The sequence below is a fragment of the Vombatus ursinus genome, unplaced genomic scaffold, assembly GCF_900497805.2.
Source record: "Vombatus ursinus unplaced genomic scaffold, bare-nosed wombat genome assembly UNPS02014817.1, whole genome shotgun sequence".
NCBI classification, from domain to species: Eukaryota; Metazoa; Chordata; class Mammalia; order Diprotodontia; family Vombatidae; genus Vombatus; species Vombatus ursinus.
In genome coordinates this window covers 1,844,871-1,866,670 of record NW_020954595.1, presented here as the reverse complement: position 1 = coordinate 1,866,670, position 21,800 = coordinate 1,844,871, and the positions used below count along the sequence as shown (strand labels likewise).

Below are 21,800 nucleotides of genomic sequence, written 5' to 3'. Positions count from 1 at the left end.
AAATGTCCACACACGAGATAATTCAAGTACAATACGTGTTAAAAATATATATATATATATATTTATTTCAATTTGCAGATGCTTCAACTGTTACAGGCCATCATGATTTAAATAAGAGAAGAAAACATTTGAGAAAGGACAAACATTTTGTTCAGAGAATAAAATATAAATTGTTAGTTCACTTTAAGAAGCAGAAAAAGTCCACAACAACCTATAAAAAAAGTTATTGTATTTATTTCTGTTTTGAATATGGCCTAGAAGAATCATTTACATCCCAACTAACTGGAGACGAAGACTTATCTGTTTCCAAGGCTTGACTATAGGCAGACAGAAAATAATTTCCACTTTCTTGAGTCTGACTAGTCGAAACAGTATATGGTGTTCCCAAAAAAGTCTGATGAGTGAGAACATTAAAATGACTGAATTGATGGGACATGCTCAACTGCCTACTATGATAGCCGTGAACGTCGTCGAAAGGAGCCGATGCCAGGGACTTGCTAGTCTCCCTGTCTGAGGCGGCCGTGGCCGCCGCCACCACAGGCTGCCCCTCTTCTGCGCCAAGTTCACAAGTCTTGTTTTCTAACAAACTTCTCTGCCTGTCAGTAGATGGCTGCAACTGAGTTTGAGAAATCTCTTTTTGATCTGTTCCACGTGATCCTTTGGTCTCTATTTCCAATATTTCTGAATGAGAACTGCTGCATACTTCTATTTGTGAAGTTTCATCCCCTGAATCCAGAGACATATCCTCTTCGTCCTTTTCATCACTTTCTAAAAGAGCTACATTTAGAGAAAAAAAACAAAGTCCTACTCTATTGAAATACATAATTTGTTTTTAAAATTACACACTACTTACACAATATAATGCTTCAGAGCTGCAAGTCCAAAATCCCTTAGAGCTCGGTCTTCCGCCACAAGTTCACTTACTCACCAACACTCACACACAACCTTTAGGTGTGAATGTCCAGATATTCCGATGCTAAAAGCTTCTGCGAAATGTGTTCACGTTTAATGTTGGGAAATCCCAACTCCCAGCTCCAAAGGGGTTAATGTCAAAACAGCATCTAAAGTTATACGGTAGTTCAGTATTTGACAAGACAATTACATAATAAAATTTGACATCTAAGATCACTTGATTACTGTCTAATTTAGCCAGGCTACTAAGAGTTTTACTAAACTGCATTCCTTTCCAAGAAAAAAGACAATCTTTTTGGTTTACAATAGGCCTTGAGCCAATGAGATACTATCTCTAATAAACTGCTATAGATAAGCCAACTAAACTGAAGTTTTCCACGTTTTAAGTTTTAAGAAAAAATCTAGAATCCCAGAGATAAATATCAATGTCCAGCCTCCTACTTTACATAAGACAAAGGAGCAGCCCACCGAGCATACAGACTAGGCTCTCTTCCTCTCCCCAGGCCAACACCAACCAGTGGGCTGTTAACCTCATGATGCCATCCAGTCTCCTCCTTAGAGCCCCTTCATCTGATTTTTACTAAAAGGGCAAGGCAGGAAATAAACTCAAGTCACCAAATGGAATTTCTCTTCACTATCACCACTTAGTGGCATAAACTCTGTGTTAAACTTTAGATGATAAACTACTGGAAACTTCTCAAAATATCCACTTTAATGATCTTAAGTAAAACAAGTAGAGTCATTACTCTTTTGATCTGCCTTATATAATATGGGGTTCACTGAAAAATTACCTGATTGTCTCTCAAGACTTTCATTAGCACCATGATGTAGAAGCTTTTCTTCTGTTATTGAATTGTGATAGCCCACAAGACTTTTAAAGTTTTGCATGAAATCTTCAGCTGTTGCAACCACTATTCCACTATCTGTATAACTGGAAAGCATTTTGACATTCTTTTCTAAACAAATTTTTAGAAAAATAAAGACAATTTAATGATCTGCATCAGAGCTAAAACACAAGCATACCCTCATTCTCCATATTTCCAGAATCATACAATAGCTTAAAAGCTTTCTTTTTACCTGTTAAAAAGACAACATGTCGTTGCTGTATATTCTGAGCCTGAAGTCTGATAAGACAATCCAATTCAGGAGCATTTCGAGTTTGAGAATCACAGTTGTGGTATGACAGAATTTCAACCAAATGTTTTTTTTGATAGACATTCAAAAGCGTCAACACATTTAGAGCTTTAGCATTCAATCTGTAAAATTAAAAGTTGCATATCTAGATCTGCTTTTCTAAAACTCTGTATGAAAGTATTTATATCAGGTTGATTTAAAATGACATTTTCTCAAATAAACAAGGTGGTATAAACACCCCAAACCAATTTCAAATCCTATGTTACTAAGCTAGCTATATTTATGCTCTTACTAAATTAAACTATATAAACTTATGTTTAGCTTTAAATTTTTTAATTTAAATTTAAAAAATAAAGATTAGAACAACTGATTTCAAGAAAAACATCACTTTGATCTAAAAAGTATTTCTACATTTTATTTTGAGTTGAAAGTCAGCATGGTACAGCAAAAGAGGAAGAAAAGATGGAGGGGGTAAGGGAAGGAAAGCGGAGGGGAGGAAAAAAAAAAAAAGAGCCCTAGGCTAGAAAATTAGGAATCAAACCTCTCAACGACAAATTTTCCATTTAGGATTAGGACCAGAAACAACCCTCAACTTCTTGTCACCCACGTTCCCATCTGTCATAGAAGAATTATTTGACTAACCTACTTCAAAAGATTATGACGTTTAAAACCAGAAAACAGTTTTCCCTCCGTGGACCTGGACATACAATTTACTCCTATTTTCCTCGCATGCTTCAACAAATACAGCAGGTCACTGTGCTAGGCACTAAAGGCACAAGGACAAAACCGAAGTGGACTCTTCTCATGGAGCTTACATTGTTCTGGGGTGGGTGGAAGGATGGATGACAATAAAGACAGGAAGAGTCATTTCAAGAGGAAGAAAATATTTATATTAACAACCAGAGAAATAAGAAATTAAAACCTTGTAAGCTGTCTGAAGTGAGCTTTAAAGGCAGTCCAAGATCCTAAGACGCCAAGGAGGAAGGAGGGCACGTGCTCCAGACAGAGGAGACAGCGACTAGCATGGCCGAGCCTTGGCCCGGCTGGCACAGCAGTGTTTAGTTGGCGGAGAAAGTGAATTACAGTGGGGAGGGGGATGGAATTAGTCTGGATAGGGGAGCAGCGGGCAGGGGAGCAAGGGCTTGACATGCCCAGCTAATGTGAAACTGGAGCACTTAGGGAGTCGCTGACTCCCTGTGACCTGCTTCTCCACCCACCTCAGCCACACAGAGATGGTCAGAACCTCAATCTTGCCCTTTTACCTACAAAGGTTCAAGAATTCTGAAATCCCCTTTTCCAGCCATCATCGATTGGCTTTCCACCTGTCCCTCTGCCTTCCCTTACATACCCCTACTCTACATCCACACTGATCCCTTAGTTCTCTTCAAGGCCATGGGGATCCCTATGACAAGCACTCTTTCTTCTCCCCATCTTGACTCCTTGGCAAACCAATCTGACTCTACACTATCCTCTTCTCTTGAATCCCTAACCCCTTATTTTACCAGCCATGCCCTGCCAAGCCTCAGCCTTGGATCACTCCCACCATCTACTCACTGCCTTAGCTCTCACACAGGCTACTGGGCAGAGGTACAGAAAATCACACGACCATTCTGACCAGGTCCACTGCACCCTTGCTGCTGCTAGGCAATCCTACTTTTCCTGCCTTGACACCATGCTCTTCCTAACCTTCTCATTCTTCCTCAAAGCTCCTATGGCTCCCCCTTCAACCACTCTCTTGGCTTCACTTTGCTCCATACTTTAGAGAAAAAATTGGGCCCATTTGTTGTGAGCTCCTCCTCATCTCCCCTCCCTCGGGTGCCACTGCCCCTCTCTCCTTCATTCTTGTCTCTCATGATGAAGTTGCCTCACTTCTGACCAAGGGCAGCCCTTTTACCTGTTTAAGTGACCCTCCAACAGATCGCTCCCTGCTGTCATCCCTACCCTTTCCCTGACCTTCAATCTCTCCCTGTCTTTTGGCTCATTCTCTACAGCCTACAAACACGCTCATGTCTCCTCCATCCTGAAAAATCCCACATGATTCCTCCCTCCCCACGATCATCCAAGATCTCTTCTGCCCTTTGTGGCCAAAGGCCTCGAGAAGGCCATCTACACTAGGTGCCTCCACTTTCTCTCCTCTCTCTCTCTCTTCCTTAACCACTTGGAATCTGGCTTCTGACTTAGCATTCCAATGAAACTGTTCTCTTCACAGGGACTGGCAATCTCTTAATGGACAAATCCACTGGTCTTTCCTCAACCTCCACTCTCCTGACTTCTCTGAAGTCTTTCATACAGCTGGTCACTTTCTCCTCCTTAACACTCTCTTCACACCCCTCTCTCAGCTCTCCTCCTTCTTCTCTAGCCACTCCTTTGCCAGATGTTCCAAGTCACACCCTCTAACCATAGGTGTCCCTCAGCGTTCTTTCTATCCTAGATCCCCTTTTCTTCTCCCTCTTGGTGATCTCACCAGCTTCCATGGATTTAATTACCATCTCTATGATGATTCTCAATCTACTTTTCCTGCCCCAATCTCTGCTGATCTCCACTCCTGCACGTCCAGCTGCCTTTCAGACATCTCAGGCTGGATGTGCAATAGACATTAAACTCAACATTATCTAAAACACAACTCATTATCTTTACTTCTAAACCCCCCCCCCCCCCCCCCAACCTTCCCTATTACTGTAGAAAGCAATGCCATCCTCCTGATCCTTCAGGATTGCAACCTAGAAGTCAACCTGGATAGCTCCCATATCTCTTACTCCCACATCCAATATGGGGCTATAGCCTGTTGATCTTCCCTTGGCAACATTGCTCAAATACACCCCCTTCTCTCCTCTGACACTGCCCCTACCATGGTTATGGTGCAGGCCCTCATCACCTCATCCCTGAATTCCTGTACTAGCTGCTGAGGAGTGTGCCTGCCTCAAGGCTCTCCCCACTCCAGTCCATTCCCCTTTCAGCCACTAAAATGATTTTCCTAGAGCTGACCTAAGAAAAGGATCAAGTCTGATCTTGTCATCTCCTAATCAATAAACACCAAACTACCTCCAAGATACAATACAAAATGCTATTTGGCCTTCAAACCCTCCGTGACACTGACCTCCTGGCTGTTCCATGAACAAGACAGCCCCTCTCAGACTACAGGCATTCTCTCTAGCATCCCCCACCTCTGGAAGGCTCTCCCTCCTGCCCCTCCCTAACTCCCTTTAAGTCTCAACTAAAATCCAACCAGGCTCCCAGGGAAAGTCCTGCCCAGCCCCTCTTCATTCAAGTGCCTTTCCTCTGCTGATTACACAATTGTTTGCTTATTGTCTCTGCCATTCAATTGTGAGCTCCTTAAGGACAGAGATGGTATTTTGCCTCTTTTTCTGACCCCAGCACTTCCCACAGTGCTGGGCATAGAGTAGACATTTAATGTTTACCGATTGCCTGGAGGGTCATCATCAGACCTGTGGGCTTGGAATACCATTTTGGCAGGTATGTGGAGAGCAGATCAAAGACTAAAATCAGATCAATTAAAAGGCTGTTGCAATAATGCAGGCAGGAGGTGAAGAGAGCCTTAACTGGGAGAATGGTCTTCATGAAGGCGGGGAAGGAACCTATGGGGCTCAGGTGAGAGATTGTGGAAGCAGAACCAGAATATTTGGCAACTGACTCAGCACTGCTGGGAGTTTGGGTACAAGGGGAGGAGGAGGTAGGGAGAGAGAATGGTCAGAGATGACTGAAGGTGATGATGAAGTAACAGTATTTTGCAGTTTAACTAATTGTGGATATGTGATGATCACCACCACTCTCAACCTTCAAAGGGACAAGAAATTTATTTATTTATTTGTGTGTGTGTGTGTGTGTCTCTCTCTGCCCTGCCCTGCCCAACCCAACCCCAGCCCAGCAATACAGCAGGTATTTAATATGGGCTAAATTAAACAGGGTAAGTGTGTAAGTGCTTAATATGCTCTACAAATCTAAGGATGCCAGAAACCAAACTGCTGCCACAATGAACGTTTCCATCTCACAGCTGATTTCCCAGAGCTTTCTTACTGAAGGGCTCTGGGTCAGGTCCACCTGGTCAAGTACTAATGACAACAAACGCTGGTGGTGTGACCCTGGGCAAGGCTACCACGCTGTTCTTCTAGACTAGAGGAGGGGCTTCCCAAGAACACTCTAGACCAGGGGTGGGGAACCTGTGGCCTCGAGGATACATGTGGCCCTCCAGGTCCTCAAGTTCAGCCCTTTGACTGAATCCAAATTTCACAGAAAAAATCCCCTTCATAAAAGGACTTGTTCTATAAAACCTGGACTCAGGTAAAAAGCTGCACCCGAGGACCTAGAAGGCTACATGTGGCCTCAAGGCAGCAGGTTCCCCACCCCTGCTCTAGACCAACTCAGGAGCAGCTCTGCATCCTGCTGGTCCCAAGATCAATCCCAGCCAAGCGTCCACTGGAAGAGCCCTATCTGGGTAGCCACACTGCTCACTTTACAACAAATAGATGAAGCATGCCGATTATCTGACACACACTTAACTATTAACGAAGCCAATCTGCCTTCATCAGAGCTTTAAAAATTATGAACAAAAAATATTCACAAAATGCCATCTCTCTTCCAAAGGGGCTATTTTCTTGAGACCAAAAGCAGTCCTGTGTTTCCAGAGAAAAAATAATCTCCTCCCTCCCTAACTCCAACTTTTTTTTTCTTTCTTAAAGAGTAAAGGCAAAGCTTGAATGATGGTAATAAAGTCACAGTCAAAATATTAAATTTGTTTTCAGATACTTACCTACCCACTTCTTTGAGCTTTTTCTGAATTTTACAATGAATTTTCCATTGCCATTTGCCATCTGGAGTATTTAGTTCTTCAAGAAATGCCAAGAAACGTTTGAGCTTCTCTGTTACAAATAATAAAGGTAATTCAGTTCATTAGACAAATTGAAGAGAAACTAAGTACTTCACATCTTTTGCAAGCTTTCATTTCTTTCCCTCTGGATAGTTCTATCAAGAAGCACTTAATTCCAGGAATAATATGAACCAGGCTCTGGACACGGAAATGTTGTGGCCAGAGAATCCTTAAGCATGTACAGAGAGTGACCAGGAACTCATCCAGCAATCAGCCATTTATTGGCACCCATGGCACCCTAGGTCCCAAAACATGAGGCCTGGACTAAGGGTACATAGCACAAGTAGGACTCCAAGCCCAAGTGAAAGATGTAGGTAGATTATCCTAGGACCTCTGGTGACACAATGATAGAAAGGGGAAGGGAAGAAACAATTATAAAGCACCTACTATGTGCCAGACACTACACTAAACACTTTTCAAAAATGATCTCAGTTGACCCTCACAACACTAAAAGAGGCAGAGCCCCAAAACATTGGACTGATGACTGAAAACTGATGACTATAAGAACACAGAAACATGTACAAGGCATAGAACAATTACAATGGAAATAGAAAGACTAACCACTAAAACGTCAAAAGTGAACGCTGCAAAATTATAACAAGTAAGTCTTCTTGGATCTCTCCAAAGGAAAGCTACAAAAAGACAGCCCCACCCCACCCTATCACAGAGGTGAGAATCCCACAAATGTGTTTTTCAAAGTATTCCTCAACTTTGCTGGTATTTTTCTCTTCTTTAAAAAGCATTTGTTAGAAAAACCTGGAAAGACTTGTATGGTCTGATGCGGAGTGGAGTGAGCAGAACCAGGAGAACGTTGTACACAATAACAGCCACATTGTGCGATGACTAATATTGATAAACTTAACCCTTCCCAGCAACACAAGGATGTAAGACATCTCCAGAGGCCTCGTGATGGAAAATGCTATCCACATCCAAAGAAAGAACTATGGAAGTTGAATTGCTATTTTTTTTTCCTCTTCTGTTGAGTTTTGTTTCCTCTTTCTGGCGGTTCCTCCTATTGGTTCTAATTTTTACTTACAACATCACTAATGTGAAAATATGTTTAATAGGAATGTATATGTATAGCCTATATCAGATTGTGCACCGTCTTGGGGAGGGTGGTGGAGAGGAAGGGGGAGAAAAATTTTAAACTCAAAAGAATATGGAAGTGATTATTGATAAATCAAAATAAATTAATAAAAAAAAACTAAGCAAAAAAAATAAAGTATTTGTTAATATGGGAGAGGTCTCTAGAAGGGTGAGGAGAGAAATGCTGGGGAAAATTTTAGTATATTTTTTAAAAAAAGGAAAAATTATTTGAAACTATTTTTAAATGTAAAAACCACTAATTAAGAGAAATGCTAATTAAAACAACAGAGATACTGTATCACATCCATTGGATTGGCAAACCTGATAATAAAGGAAGAAAATGACACAGGCTTGGACAGACTGTGGGAAAACAGGTACATTGATGCACTGTCACTCTGGAAAACAATTTGGAACAACGCTAAAAAAGTTACTGAACTGGGCATACCTCTGACCCAGAAATACTGCTGGTAGGTCTATACCCCAAAGAGATCAAAGAAGAAGGAAAAAGACTCCTATGTTCAAAAATATTTGTAGGAAGTCTTTTGCTGAAGTCTTTTTGCCCATTAAACTAGGGAATGGCTGAACAAGTCCTAGCATATGAATTTTATGGAATACTGTTACAAGAAATGATGAAGAAACGTGAGAAGCCCTGTATGAACTGATGCTAATTAAGTAAAGAGCGCAGAATCAGGAGAACAATTTTTGCAATAATACCGTAAAGACGGTCAATTTAGAAAATACTTAAGGAATCTGATCAACACAATGACCAATCACAACTGCAGAGGATTTATGATGAAGCATACTACCCACCTCCAGAGAGAGAATAGATTCACAATTCAGACTGTGGCATATCTTTTCTATTTTTGGACAAGGGCAATGCGAGATTTTGTTCTACTTGACTATACATGTTTATAACGGGGCTTTGTTTTTCTTGATTTCTCAAAACGGGGGGGGAGGGGAGGGGGGAGAAAGAAATGTAAACCTAAAATAAAATGCAATTTTAAAAAAATTTTAATGAAAATGAACTAATGCCAGCTCCACCAACAATGCACTGGTGCACCTCTCTCTCTCACCCCCTCCAACACTGACTCTTCCCACCTTTTGTCTTTTCTTTAAGGATGCTGCCTCTCCAGCTTAAGCATCACCATCAACTTAGCAATAAGGCAAATTCAATACTAACATCACAGATTACTCAACGATCTATGACAACTCTGAAGGACTTCTGATGAAAAAGGCTATCCGTCCCCAGAGAAAGAACTGATGGTGTTTCAATACAGATTGAAGCAGACTTTTTTTAAAAAATTTTTATTTTTCCTGAGTTTTTTTTTTTCCTGTTGTCTATGCTTTCTTTCAGAAGATGACGTATGGATATGCTTTGCATGACTATACAAGTATAACCTATGTTGAATTGTTTGCCTTCTTGATTAGAGGCGGAGGGAGAGAATTTGGAACTCAAAGTTTTAAAAAGGAATGTTAAAGTTGTTTTCACATGTAACTAGGGGAAAATAAAGTACTAAATAAAAAAACAGCACTAAAAAAAACCTGAGATTTTTGAAGAGAATAAATAAGCCAACATGGAGGAAGGGATGGAATGAGTGGCCATTAGATGACCCACACTCTCATCACTGACAAAGGAGGGTTACACACACACACACACACACACACACACTCTCACTCACTCACTCACTCACTCACTCACTCGGAAATAAGCAGGGACAGGGGTGTCCGATAAAGCAAGAGAATATTAAAAAGGAAATATAGCTGCCACGAAAACAAACCTATTGCTAAGAAGCAATCAAAAGAGAACAAAAAGAAAAGGATGAGAACACACATGGACGCTTTGGACAATGGCAGAATGGCCAAACAAACCGTGGTGGATGGATTTCACAAAGCCTTGATAAATGACAAAAGATTTCAAAAATTCCTGGTTCAAAATAACCGAGGCAGAGGAAAGGGAGCAAAACAATTTTTCAGGACAGCAACAACACATTTTAAAAAGCCTAACTGGGATCAAAGCAACAACTGACCAGGCGTCCAGGTCCCTCAGGAAGAAGCAGTGTGCCACATACTGAAAGAGTTTGATGGGCTGAATTACAGAGGAGACGCTGGATACCGTAGATTCACTTTGCCTGACGGTGCTTATTTGTTACAAGACAGGCTTTTCTGTAATTGTTTCTTTCTCTCAGCTTTTAAACGAGAGGGAAGTGTACAAGGTAGCAATAATGATGTAACAAAATATGGAGAAAGTGACTGAAATAGTTTTAAAAATTTATAGAAAGGGGGCAGTAAGATGGCACAGTGGAGAGAGCACCAGCCCTGGATTCAGGAGGACCTGCATTCAAATTCGGCCTCAGACACATAACACTTACTCGCTGTGTGACCCTGGGGTGAAGTCACTTAACCCCACTGCCTAGCCAAAAAAAAAATTTATAGAAGGAGCAGAGACAAGGACGGCAGTTTTCAAAATACCATGTCTATTTATCACGTCCTTTTTTTTTTTTAAATTGAATACCATATCAGATGGCTATTCAGTTTCACAGAGGATCCTTTGTGTTGTTTGTGTGGAAATGCTCTTTTTGATGTTTCAGTTTAGAATTAAAAAATCTTTCAACTTATATTGATAGCTTTTGACCCAGAGATGGGCTGCGGAGGCCATGCCCCAAAGAAATCAATCACAAAAGAGAAAGGCCCTACAGCCTCCAAAATAGGTCCAGCAGCACTGCCCGGAGAACCAAAGAACTAGAAATAAAGAAAGTGAGAATTAAGGGACCAGAAACGTACTGGACCATCATGCACTGAGAAAATAAAACGAACATGCTGAATACCAAGAACCCAAGAGGACGAACGTGAATAGATGCAAAGTGTGAGCCAGGCCGGCATTTAGATAGCACCTCTCACGGGCCAAACACTGCAGAACGCTTCTTAGGAATAGGATTTCATCTGATCCTCCAACATCTCCCAGAGCAGATGCCACTATCATCCTCATTTTACAGGTAAGAGATCTGGCTGGCTGACACACCCAGGATATGTCCACAGTCCGTAAGGGTCTGAGGTCAGGTCTGGACTTAGGTCTTCCTGCCTCATACATGGAGTCCTTCAGCAGGCTCTGAACAACAAGCACAACCGGCGGTGGCATCCAAAGGACTAAACTTGGCCCCTGAAATGAAAACACCCCGCCCTTCAGCGAAGGGCCCAGGGTTCTCTTTATTAAACGGCCCTTCTGTTGAGGGGTGACAACACCTTCGTCCTTGCTGGTTATAAGGAATGGCTCCCTGGAAAATGCAGGGAGGAGGGAAGGATGTTGGGAAGCATAAGTCCCGTAAAAACTAGAAACATTTCTGAAGGGATCCGAGAGGGAGAGGATCAGGACCAACACCATCCAGGGCGGAGAAGGAGCCAGGACTGCTAAGAAGTAGCCATAGGGGATCTCATAAGACAGCTGGCCCTTGTACCTTTGTCTGCTAAATAAGCTATACCTCGCTTCTCCTGCTGCCCCCCCATGGGGCAAGAGAGCCTCCCATCCACGGAAGGGTCTAGAGCACCAGGGGGAAGCGAGCCGGCACAGCTGGGCAGGGGCCACGGTGGTAAGCCAAGAAGGCTTGCACCAAAAAGAAGGAAGACGACTGCAGATCTCACTTCCAAGCAGCTCAGAGGGCAAGTGCTGTGGTTCTGCTGTTGTTTCCTGCCCGTACCAGCTAGCACTGATGAACTTACAAATCAGGGAGGAAACACAGAAGGGTTGCTGAGAGGATTTCTGAGCCAAAACAAGAGGGAAGCTATCGCGGACCAAGGGATGCCGGGGTTCCTACAGAGCCTCTGACAATGACCAAGGTCCCCACGTTCAGGAGGAACCACTGTCTTGCACTCAAGGGCATCGTGAGCCAGTAAGAAGGGATGGGAAATGGTGGGTGGTGACTCTTTTGCCTCAGGGACACTGAGGCAGCTCCAAAACATTAACCAGATTCAATAACCACTTCCGGTCATTCTAAAAGAAAGGAACCTGCAAAGCTGCACTGATAATTATTAGTAATAAGCCCAAAAAGCCCTCAAATGTAGAGGTACAAAGGTAGATTTCTCACTGTGTCTACCTATAGTTGCCAGCAGCATGTGCAGCTATCTAAAATTTTATCTCAGAATGGAAGTGGGACTTTTGGGTCTTGCTTTGAAAGATCAGAATGCCAAGTTTCTGGTCACAGATGAAATCTATCTAACAAGAGCCAGTCACAATATACCTGCCCAAAGGGGCAGGGGAGAACCAGCCACTTAGCTCTAACGAGCCACACAGAAGGGAGGAAGGATAGCACAGAAAGAAGAAAAGAAGAGAGTAACAGGAATTCAAGGGATACAAGCTCCAAGTAGAGTCAGCAATAAATAAAATCCACAGATTAAGGTTCTCTACAGACAAATGCCCAAAATATGGGTAAACACGGTCATAGATGTCACTGACACTGAGTGGTATAGTACAAATCATCTCCTTTTTAAAAGCTACATATTATTTTAAAAAGAAAATAAAAATGTAAGAAAGGAGGTAACATATTAAGAATAAATACTTCTCTAAGTAAATTTAGGAATCATTCTAGAAAGCACTTGATTGACAAGATGTGATCTTGTGGACAGATGGATTATCAGAAAACACCTCACAAATGAGGGTGGTATCCTGGCACGTGGCATGGAGGAAGCCCGGCTCTCCAAAGGCTATACCTGTTGAACCTAAGTTCCAACAGGTTTTCATCAAAGGTTCCAAGTATGAGCCCAATAACAGACTCTGTATCTGTCATTAGGAGTACTGACCTGCCAAAACCGGTGGAGCCTCAGAATCAAGGCAGTTTATAGGGCCACTTTTTTTTTTGACATAACTCTCACAGACATTTCACTAAGTCATAGAGAAGTTATAATAGCTAACAATAATAATTAGCAATTGCTATATATTATTCCCATTTTAGAGATGAGAAATGGAGACAGAGGGTAAGTGACTTGCCCAGATCACACAACTACTAAGTGTCTAGGGCTACACAGGAGTTCAGGTCTTCCTATCTCCAGCTCCAGTCCTCTAACCATAGTACCGCCTAGCTACAAGCCACATCAGTACAGGAAATGCTGATAGCAATGACTCTACAGCTTACTGAACTAGGCACTGGGTAAGCTATGAATTAGTTATCACCAACTTACCCACCACACACAACTGGAATGAACTATAAATGTTAGAGCTGTAATCAAAAGGACCAAAATGAGAATGAATAAGTCCATGGAGTTGGGTACTACACTCCAACAGTTACAGAATAATGAGAAAAAGCTAAAAAGCAAGAAAACTTAAGGAGGACCTAAAACTGAATAAGAAGACTGGGGTGGGAATATTTAAAAAAAAAATAAAATTCTCACCAACTGTGACAGCTTCCGGATTCAGAACAGATTCATCCGACACAATAAAACCTCCAGAAACAAACAATTCATTGTATGTATGGTTTTTCACATCATCTAAGCTATCAACTCCAGCAAAACTAACACAGGAGAGCCTCTTCAAAGTCACTAAGGCAGGTACCTGTTTAAATAAAAAGAAAATTAGACACAAAAGTAATTTACTCACTGAAATGCCAAGTGTGAAGGGGCCATATAATGAAGTTTATTAAAATCTACAAGCTTCACTTTTGTGTTAAAGTGAATTTTGTATGGAACTCCTGACCATCATCTAAGTTATACACTTAAAATCTGACTATATCTATATACAAATATCTTTATCTCCACAGATATACACATCATCTACAAAAATCAATAGGTATATATATATAGATGTATCGACAGGTAGGCAGGCAGGCAAGGTATGCGTGCATATGATCAAACTGCACTGGAAGGATTTAAAAAAATTTTTAAACTGAGTCTAGCCTTTAAGTAGCTTACAATCTAGTTAGACAAAAAAATAACAGCACTAAACTAGGCAGTGCTGACCAAAAATCTCAGGGAGGAAGTGACGCTTAAGACGAACAGAATACAGCAAAGTGAAGATGGCGTTTCAGACTTCAGGAGGAAAGAGAGGCAACCCCAAGGTGAGCTATCCTACAACCTACCACCAAGACAAACCCAAATACTGTCTGTGTTTCACAGACTAACATTCAAAAGGAGGCACACAAAACCTAGTAACGAATCATTCTTTACAAAACACCACTACCTGATAAGACCCACCTTGTGAATGAAACTCGCAATATCTTCATTTTGAATGATGATCAATAGTTTATCTAATGTTGATCTTCTTTCCAAAAACTGCTCTGGATGACATTCTGTATTGCCTAATTTGATAAGGTATTCCTGTTCAAGAAAAAAACAGTCTGAAAAAAGCACAAATATGCAAGAAAAATTGGATATGAATTGCTAAGTAAACACTGAAATCATGAAACATATATATAAACCTGGTTATGAAATGTTCGGTACAGCAACAAACATCTAAATCCACCCCCCGTGATTTGACAGATGAGGAAACGAAAGCCAGGAGAGACCCCCATGCCATGAAGACACACAGCTGGTTCATGACCGCACGAGGACTAAAACCTCATTTGCCTCACTTGGAGTCAACTATTTTTAAGGAGTCATCTGAAACTTTCAAACTCACAAAGTCTTTCTTTATGGCAAGCAGATTTCTCACTCGATCTTTTACTTTGTTCTAGGTATTTCAAAGAAACAGCAAAATTGTCTCCAGAAGGAAATTCTAAAGCCCTTGGAAAATAGCCCCAGGCCCAGTGAAGCTCCTCTCTTCACCAGACACTTTCACAACTTTGTGCAATGGTGGCTTCAGAGCAAAGCTCATTTCCAAAAACTGGCCCTGAAACCATAACCACTGAACCCTAGAAGGTGGTGTGGGAAGAACAGGGCCAGAGCCGCAAAGCTGATTTAAGTGGAATACATGAAAACCCTAATAACGAGAAGCTCTCCAAAAAGACAACGAACAGCACTGGGGAGGCTCCCATTCACTGCAGATGTTCAAATAAAGACTATAGACTGGATTGTGATAGTTCTCTGGATCTGGAGGTTGGACTAGTTAACCATCTCAAAAACTGTGATTCTGTTATAACAATCTTAGTCATGGAATTTCAATCTACATCTACCATTTCAAGATTCATGTTACTGAGAGGATTACACCTTTTCTGACAATTTCGCAATAGTCCTTGGCTGAAATAATTAAAGATTTTAATGTAACCTTTCATTTTCATATCATCTCTGAAAAACAGAAAACATATCTACTTTTTTCAGTTATATAAATTATTAATCACAGAAACATTTAATTATTTATCCCATGAAAGAACTAAAATGCACCATGAGGAAGAGACTAATTTCTGATCGCAGTGCATAAAGTTCATTAGGCTATACTGGAACAAAAAGCAGGCAATTTATTTGCTATTTCTTGGTGATTCTAGAAATTAAAGCCCTATCAGTTATCTCCATGCCTTTCTAACACCGCATGCCAAGGGTCTGTCAACTACATATACCTCAAAGGGGCATCAGTACTGAGGAGCTAACAACTGTCAAACTTCTCAATTCTTCTGACTCCTTTCCATGGTGGACAAGTTGTGGGAAACAGGAGGAGGAAGGATATTCCAAGGATAGAGAGCTTAGCTCTGAGACATATCTTGGACCACCACAGCAGCACCCCTAAAGAAATCATAACTAGAGGCCAACTGGAATCTTGTGGTGGAGTGGGAAAAGCACATGTTTGAGTCCTGGTTCTGCCACTTACTAACTCAGGAACCCTGAGAAAGTCAATTCAAGCTCTGTGAGCCTCAGTTTCCTTAAAATGAGGATAGTTACCATCTGTACTATGGTCTGAAGTATCAAATGAAATCAAGTATGTAAAGAGCTTTATAGCCATGAAACAACATATAACGACAGAAAATGAAAATGATAAATGTTGGAGAAGACGTGGGAAAATTGGAACACTAATGCGTTGCTGGTAGAGTTATGAATTGATCCAACCACTCTAGGGAGCAATGTGGAACTATGCCCAAAGGGCTATAAAACTGTGCATACCCTTTGATCTAGCAGTAGCACTTCTGATCATAAAAAAAAGGAAAAGGACCCACATATACAAAAATATTGATAGCAGCTCTTTTTGTGGTGGCGAAGAATCGGAAGTTGAGGGGATGCCCATCAGTTGAGGAATGGCTGAACAAGTTGTGGTACATTGAATGTAATGGAATACTATTGTGCCATAAGAAATGAAGAGCAGGCTGACTTCAGAAAAACCTGGAAAGACTTACATGAACTGATGCTGAGTGAAGTGAGCAGAACCAGAACATTGTAGACAGTAACAGCAACATTGTGCGATGATCAACTATGACAGACTGAGCTCTTTTCAGCAAAACAATGATACAAGAAAATTCCAAAAGACTCATGATGGAAAATGCTATCCACAAAGAACTATGGAGTCTGAATGCAGATGGAAGCATACTGTTTTCATTTTTTTTTCTTTCTTGTGGTTTTTCCCTTTTATTCTGATTCTTCTTTCACAACATGACTAATGTGGAAATGATTAATGATGGTACATATATAACCTGTATCAGATTGTTCCCTGTCTAGGGGAGGGGAAGGAGGGAGAAGAATCTGGAACTCAAAATCTTTTAAAAATGAATGCTAAAAAATAAAAAATAAAAAAAATAAATAATATATAAATGTAAGCCATTGTTTGTAAATATTACGGAGATAATGCCTTAAATGCTTAGATCACTGGAGAACACAATTAAAGTAGCATGTTCTAGGTAACTATGGATAAACTAAAAAGAATTTAAATGGTTCACTTTTCTCCTTAGAAAATAAAATAGTAAACACAGTTAAGTCTGACAATTAGAGATGTTTAGAGAGTGTCATAAGGCATCATAAACACCAGATATGGTTTAAAACAACATAGATGTTTCAAAGCAAATGATTTGGATCACTTTAGCCTAGCAGTACATTCGCTACTCCTCCAAGAAGCTTCCTTTTTGAGGGATAAATCCTTGAAAAGAGGCCCCCTGCCCCCAACTTTTGTTAATTTCCCCTGAAAGCCAAGTTCCAGAAATTATTCCAATTAATTGGGATTTGCAAAGACTGAAAGCACAACTCTTGATAAATCTATTCAACATGGGAAGGTTATCTACATTCCTATACAGAAGAAGAAAATAATTCTTCTAGAGAACATTTCCTATGTTCACTGACTATCAGACCCTGTCACTTCTTTGATGTTGAAAACTCCTAGTGTGGGAACTCCCTACGAAGCAGATCAACAAAGGATAGAAGATTTGCTCAAAGTCACAGAGGTGGGAGGCAGCAGAACATGAACTTGGGTCCTCCTGACTTTAAGGTTATTCAATGTTGCCTTTCAACTTAATAATTATAATAGTTGTAGTAAATTAACGGGTTGGAAAGCAATTTTAATTTTCTTCATTAAATGAATCCCCCAAGGTCAAAGAGTAAAATGAAATCAGTTTATCTCTAGCAGAGATTAAGCTATAAAAATGATAAAACCAATTTAAACGTGAGAGATCTTATCAATGCTCAATGCTCATCTTCCTAGAAAAAGGCACATCAGTCAAAAACACAAATACTGATACAATGAACCTGTGGGAAATGAGGGTTAGGTTTCTTGCAACCACCAAGAATTGGAATCTTTTGCTAGAGATTGCTAAAAACACATTTTTCTGCATACAAGTCTTTATAACAAAACATTAACTCTGATAACATGCACTTTTCCTAATATGGTAACTAGGAAACAACCCATAAAATGCAAGGGAGAAGAGAATCAATGCCGGACAGGACAGGGAGGGCCAGGGAGAGCTATGTCAGAAGAATCCCTGAGGTAAAAAAGGGAAAGGGGGAGCCTGACATCTCTAAGGTCCCTCTCATCTCCATGGCTGAACTGTTCTCTTATGAAAAGCACATGCCTGGGGATGAGTCCCCAGCCTCAGTCTGAGTTCAGAACTCCTGTCTGAGTGGCCTCGACCCTCGTCTGGACACTCGGGAGCCAGGCAGCAGAGGAGGCAGGGCGTTTGCTGGGCCCAGCATAATTGATTTTTTTCTCTACTGTGCACAGCCAGAAATGTGAATGGTTGTCAATACAAAATGAAAAGGAGGCTACTAATAAAATCACATGAGTGCTTGAAGTGGAAAAAATTAAACGCACAAATGTTAAAGCCTGTAGTATACTAAAAAACATTGTCATTCAACTTAGATGAAACAAAGTCTGCTATGGATTATTAATTTTTAAAGATAAAACCTAGGGAAAGCTTTAAAACAGCTTTACAAGAGTTTAAGGCATCATGAAAAACCAGCATGACTTGTAGCAAGAAAGTCATATGATTATACCATCATAGAACAAATTAAGATCTGACTCCAGGATATTTTGTTTGAAGTTCTTTACCTAAACCAAACTCATGTTTGTAATACTGTTATCTTTGTATTTCCCTCAAGTGTATTTACCTTTATTTCTCTGCAAAGCATACTTTCTTCTTCTTCATGAATATAAAATTTCACAGTATTTTTCTGGACATCTTTCATGATTTTTACCAAGCTGTTAAACACTTCAGGCTCTAACTGGCTTATAAAGCTTGACAAAGATGGCTGGGTAGAAATGTTTATGTCACTGGGTACTCTGGAGCTCTCCCCTGACTCCAGGGTGCCCTCACTAGAAGCAGTCTGATCAGGCGTCTGTATAAGGTCTGGGGCCTGGTGACCCTGATCTGGCTCTGCTTCGGCCAAACCCAAGGTGGTGGAAGAAGGCTGCTCATGACAGTCAATGTCTTTCTGCCCAGGATGATGGTCGTGTGATTCTGGTCCTCGTTCAGTGTTGTAATCACTTGATGAAACTTGTCTAACCTGACTTGTTGGAAGAGTCAACCCTATCTTTGCACAACTATCTTCAGGACTAGAACTGATGGTAGGTGTAGGCGGGTCACACGATAATGTTTTGGTGATGATAATACTCAATTTGTCATGTAAGCCATTTACAAACTCCTGGATACTAACTTCTGAGCCTTCAGAACATATATATGCAGAAAATTTAGTCATTTTTTCTTGTGCTGAGAAGGAAGGTGTGGAAATTCTACTGACATATGAAATGTTTTTTTGCTTCAAAATCTCCTCTATTTTCCTTGAAAACAAATTATATTCCTCTAACATTGTACTTTCTGTGGTTCCACTCAGTGCATGTGTAGCTGCCAAAGGATTCTCTGCTGCTAACACACACTGCTCGTCCATTTTCATCCCCTGACTTGTTAACGTTCCATCTTCAGGTGGCCCCTTTACTGTGTCTGAAAATGGAGAGTACGGAAACTGGTCATCAGAACTCTTCTGTCTACTTATTACCCGGGGATCGTTAGGAAAGGCATCCTCTGGCGGCAGACACACTAGCTGTTCTTCTGGTGATTTCATACCTACACAGGAAAAGTTGATTATTATAAGAACAAATCAAGAAGATTAGCAACATAAAGACGGAGTTTAATAAAATCATTGTAAGGAATTGTAAGGAACACTGTAAGCTATCAAGTTCTCTTTGCCCTATAATAAACCCCCCAGGGCCAAACGCTACAGTAGGCAATTGAAGTCAAATAATCATTTCTCTCTAAAACTGGAAAAATTTTCAACACTAGTGTACATATAAAGCTAAGTATCTTTCATTCTAATTTTAGTCACAGCAGTAGATAACTAGAAAAAATTTTAAGTGCCAACCATGAATCTCAATCATATCCTATTTGTCCTACATGTAGCTGGACTCCAAATTCTAATGGTCAAAAAAATAGCAACTTTGAGCAACAGGGGGAAATGGGACTTTGTTGCTTTCATTTTTAAGTGGGAGAGAACATGCAAGCTTGGCATCAACAGAAGGGAGTGTTACCTATTTTCCCTCTGCAGTCTTGGTGTGATGGGTTGTTCTTTGAGTAGGTTTGCTCAATTCTTTCATTGCTTGCCAAGTCATGACAACTATGGTCATCTACATCAGTAATACTTAAGTACTGAGACAACAATGAGGTTAACATAATAAAATGCCCACTTTATTAAGATTCTGTGTTACATGCTCCCAAAAAACTAATCTAGAAAAATCTCCAAAAGGTGAAGCATTTTTAAACACGTTTTGAGATGTTCCCAGTGGAGAAAGGATTTCCTTAACTGATATGCTAGACAGTATACATCCACATTTCAGAGTTTATAAAAAATGTCTCTCTGCTAGAAAATGCTGCCTTTTACAAGATTCAAAGTATGAGCCTCTGTCTATAAAGGTTTTAAAAAGTAATTCAAAGTAGTACATTCATTTTGAAAGCAATCAACTTAATATTCAAAATTGTAGATTTTGGGTTTATCTTGAATGAATATTGTTTTCTCTAGGTAGGATGTTGGCTTCTTGAGGCCAGGGGCCATTTCCTTTTGTCTTTACATCACTAGCACCGAACTAGGAGGTCCCTGAAAATACTCCTGGCGCCCCCCCCCCCCAGCTGCACTATACACTGGGGCTTTTCTACCTCCTCTACACTTCCCCAAAACCTCATCATTAGAAACACTTCACCATCCTGCAGGATCCAAAGAGCTCCAGCATCACACATCCTTCCCTCGCTTTTCCTCCTCTAACTGGAGGGAGAAGCCACGAACCCCAAAAGCTCCATTTAAGGAGGAAACTCAGGGCAACCGTCTCCTTTCCAAGCTGGCTGGCTGGCTGCCCCGCCCCCAAGGGCTTTTCAGCTTCTGGCTATTTTCCTGGAGGGCAGGAAACGTCTTTCTTGACCCTTCCTTTTGTATTCCCAGCCCTCAGCACAATGCCTGGCACATGGGAGCCTCTTAATATTTACTGACTGACTGAATTGATTCACGAGTAAAATAACACTCATTGACTACTTCATAAAGTTTTCAGCAACTACAATTCTCTTAATTGGTGGCAGATGTTAATAAACTGTTATTCCTAATAGATGTATGTCTACGAAATAGAAGATCCTTCAACTCAAAGCCCTCAGCTTCATCTAATTCTTTCAAAATATTTTAATCACATAGTAAACTCCCTGTTCAAATTAGTACTTACCTATGGTATACCTAGAGTTGTTGCAATACGCCTTTTTTATCTAGAACATAATTATGAATTAGTTGGTCTGAATTTATATTCTTTGATCTATATGTTGACAGGTTTGTGGTTTAATAAATATTTTGAATATCCAAACGATATTGCATATTTGTGAAAAATCAACTTAATAAAACTAACTTTTCACAGGTTATAAAGAAGCAACATTAAGACTGAAATGCATTCAAATTTTATTATTCAACTACTTTCATTTTAGAAAAATAAAAAAATTGTATCCAACTAAAAAGATTTTCCTCACCTGTCTATTACACCTATCCTTTAATACACAGACTGCCCTACGAGATCGTATGACTTAAAACTGGAAGCTCCTCAGAAGTCCCCTAGTCCAACCAAGGAAAATGGGGTGAAATAATGTGCCAAAAGTAATACAGCAGAAGGGTCAGAACCAGGATTCCAGGCCAATTGCTCCGACTCCAAAGTCTAATGCTCTTTAACCCTGGGCAGCCTTTGTTTGTCTGTCCCTCCCATACCTGAGAGCAACATAAAACAGTGAAGAACAACTACAACTCATATTTCTACTATCCTTTAAGGTTTCCAAAGCGCTTTCTCCATAATAACTCTGAGAGTTAAGAAATGTAATAATTTCACTGTAGCAGCAGGGTACAATTATGTGGAATTTTATTACTTAACAAAAAATGTCTGTTAATAGTCTATCAAAGAAGAAAAAGAAGAAATTACACAAAAGTATAATTTTTCTAAAGG

At 40.5% G+C, this 21,800-nt stretch overlaps 1 protein-coding gene across 6 annotated transcripts in view; it reads right to left on the bottom strand.

Annotated features, from left to right (window-relative positions):
• Nucleotides 1-36: 36 nt before the first annotated feature.
• Nucleotides 37-21,800, bottom strand: part of TASOR (transcription activation suppressor) — a 71,516-nt gene continuing 49,752 nt past the window's right edge. For 4 of the 6 annotated variants that reach the window (XM_027835834.1, XM_027835833.1, XM_027835838.1 and 1 more), the window contains 7 exons: nt 18,455-19,407; nt 14,195-14,317; nt 13,397-13,556; nt 6,815-6,923; nt 1,990-2,168; nt 1,704-1,868; nt 37-777 (listed from right to left, as the gene is read on the bottom strand). In XM_027835834.1, the coding sequence (XP_027691635.1) occupies nt 233-777; nt 1,704-1,868; nt 1,990-2,168; nt 6,815-6,923; nt 13,397-13,556; nt 14,195-14,317; nt 18,455-19,407 (2,234 nt within the window). In that variant the 3' untranslated portion in view covers nt 37-232. Of the gene's footprint in view, nt 1,062-1,703; nt 1,869-1,989; nt 2,169-6,814; nt 6,924-13,396; nt 13,557-14,194; nt 14,318-18,454; nt 19,408-21,800 lie in introns of all 6 variants that reach the window. The other 2 variants (XM_027835835.1, XM_027835837.1) reach the window with 2 other exon arrangements.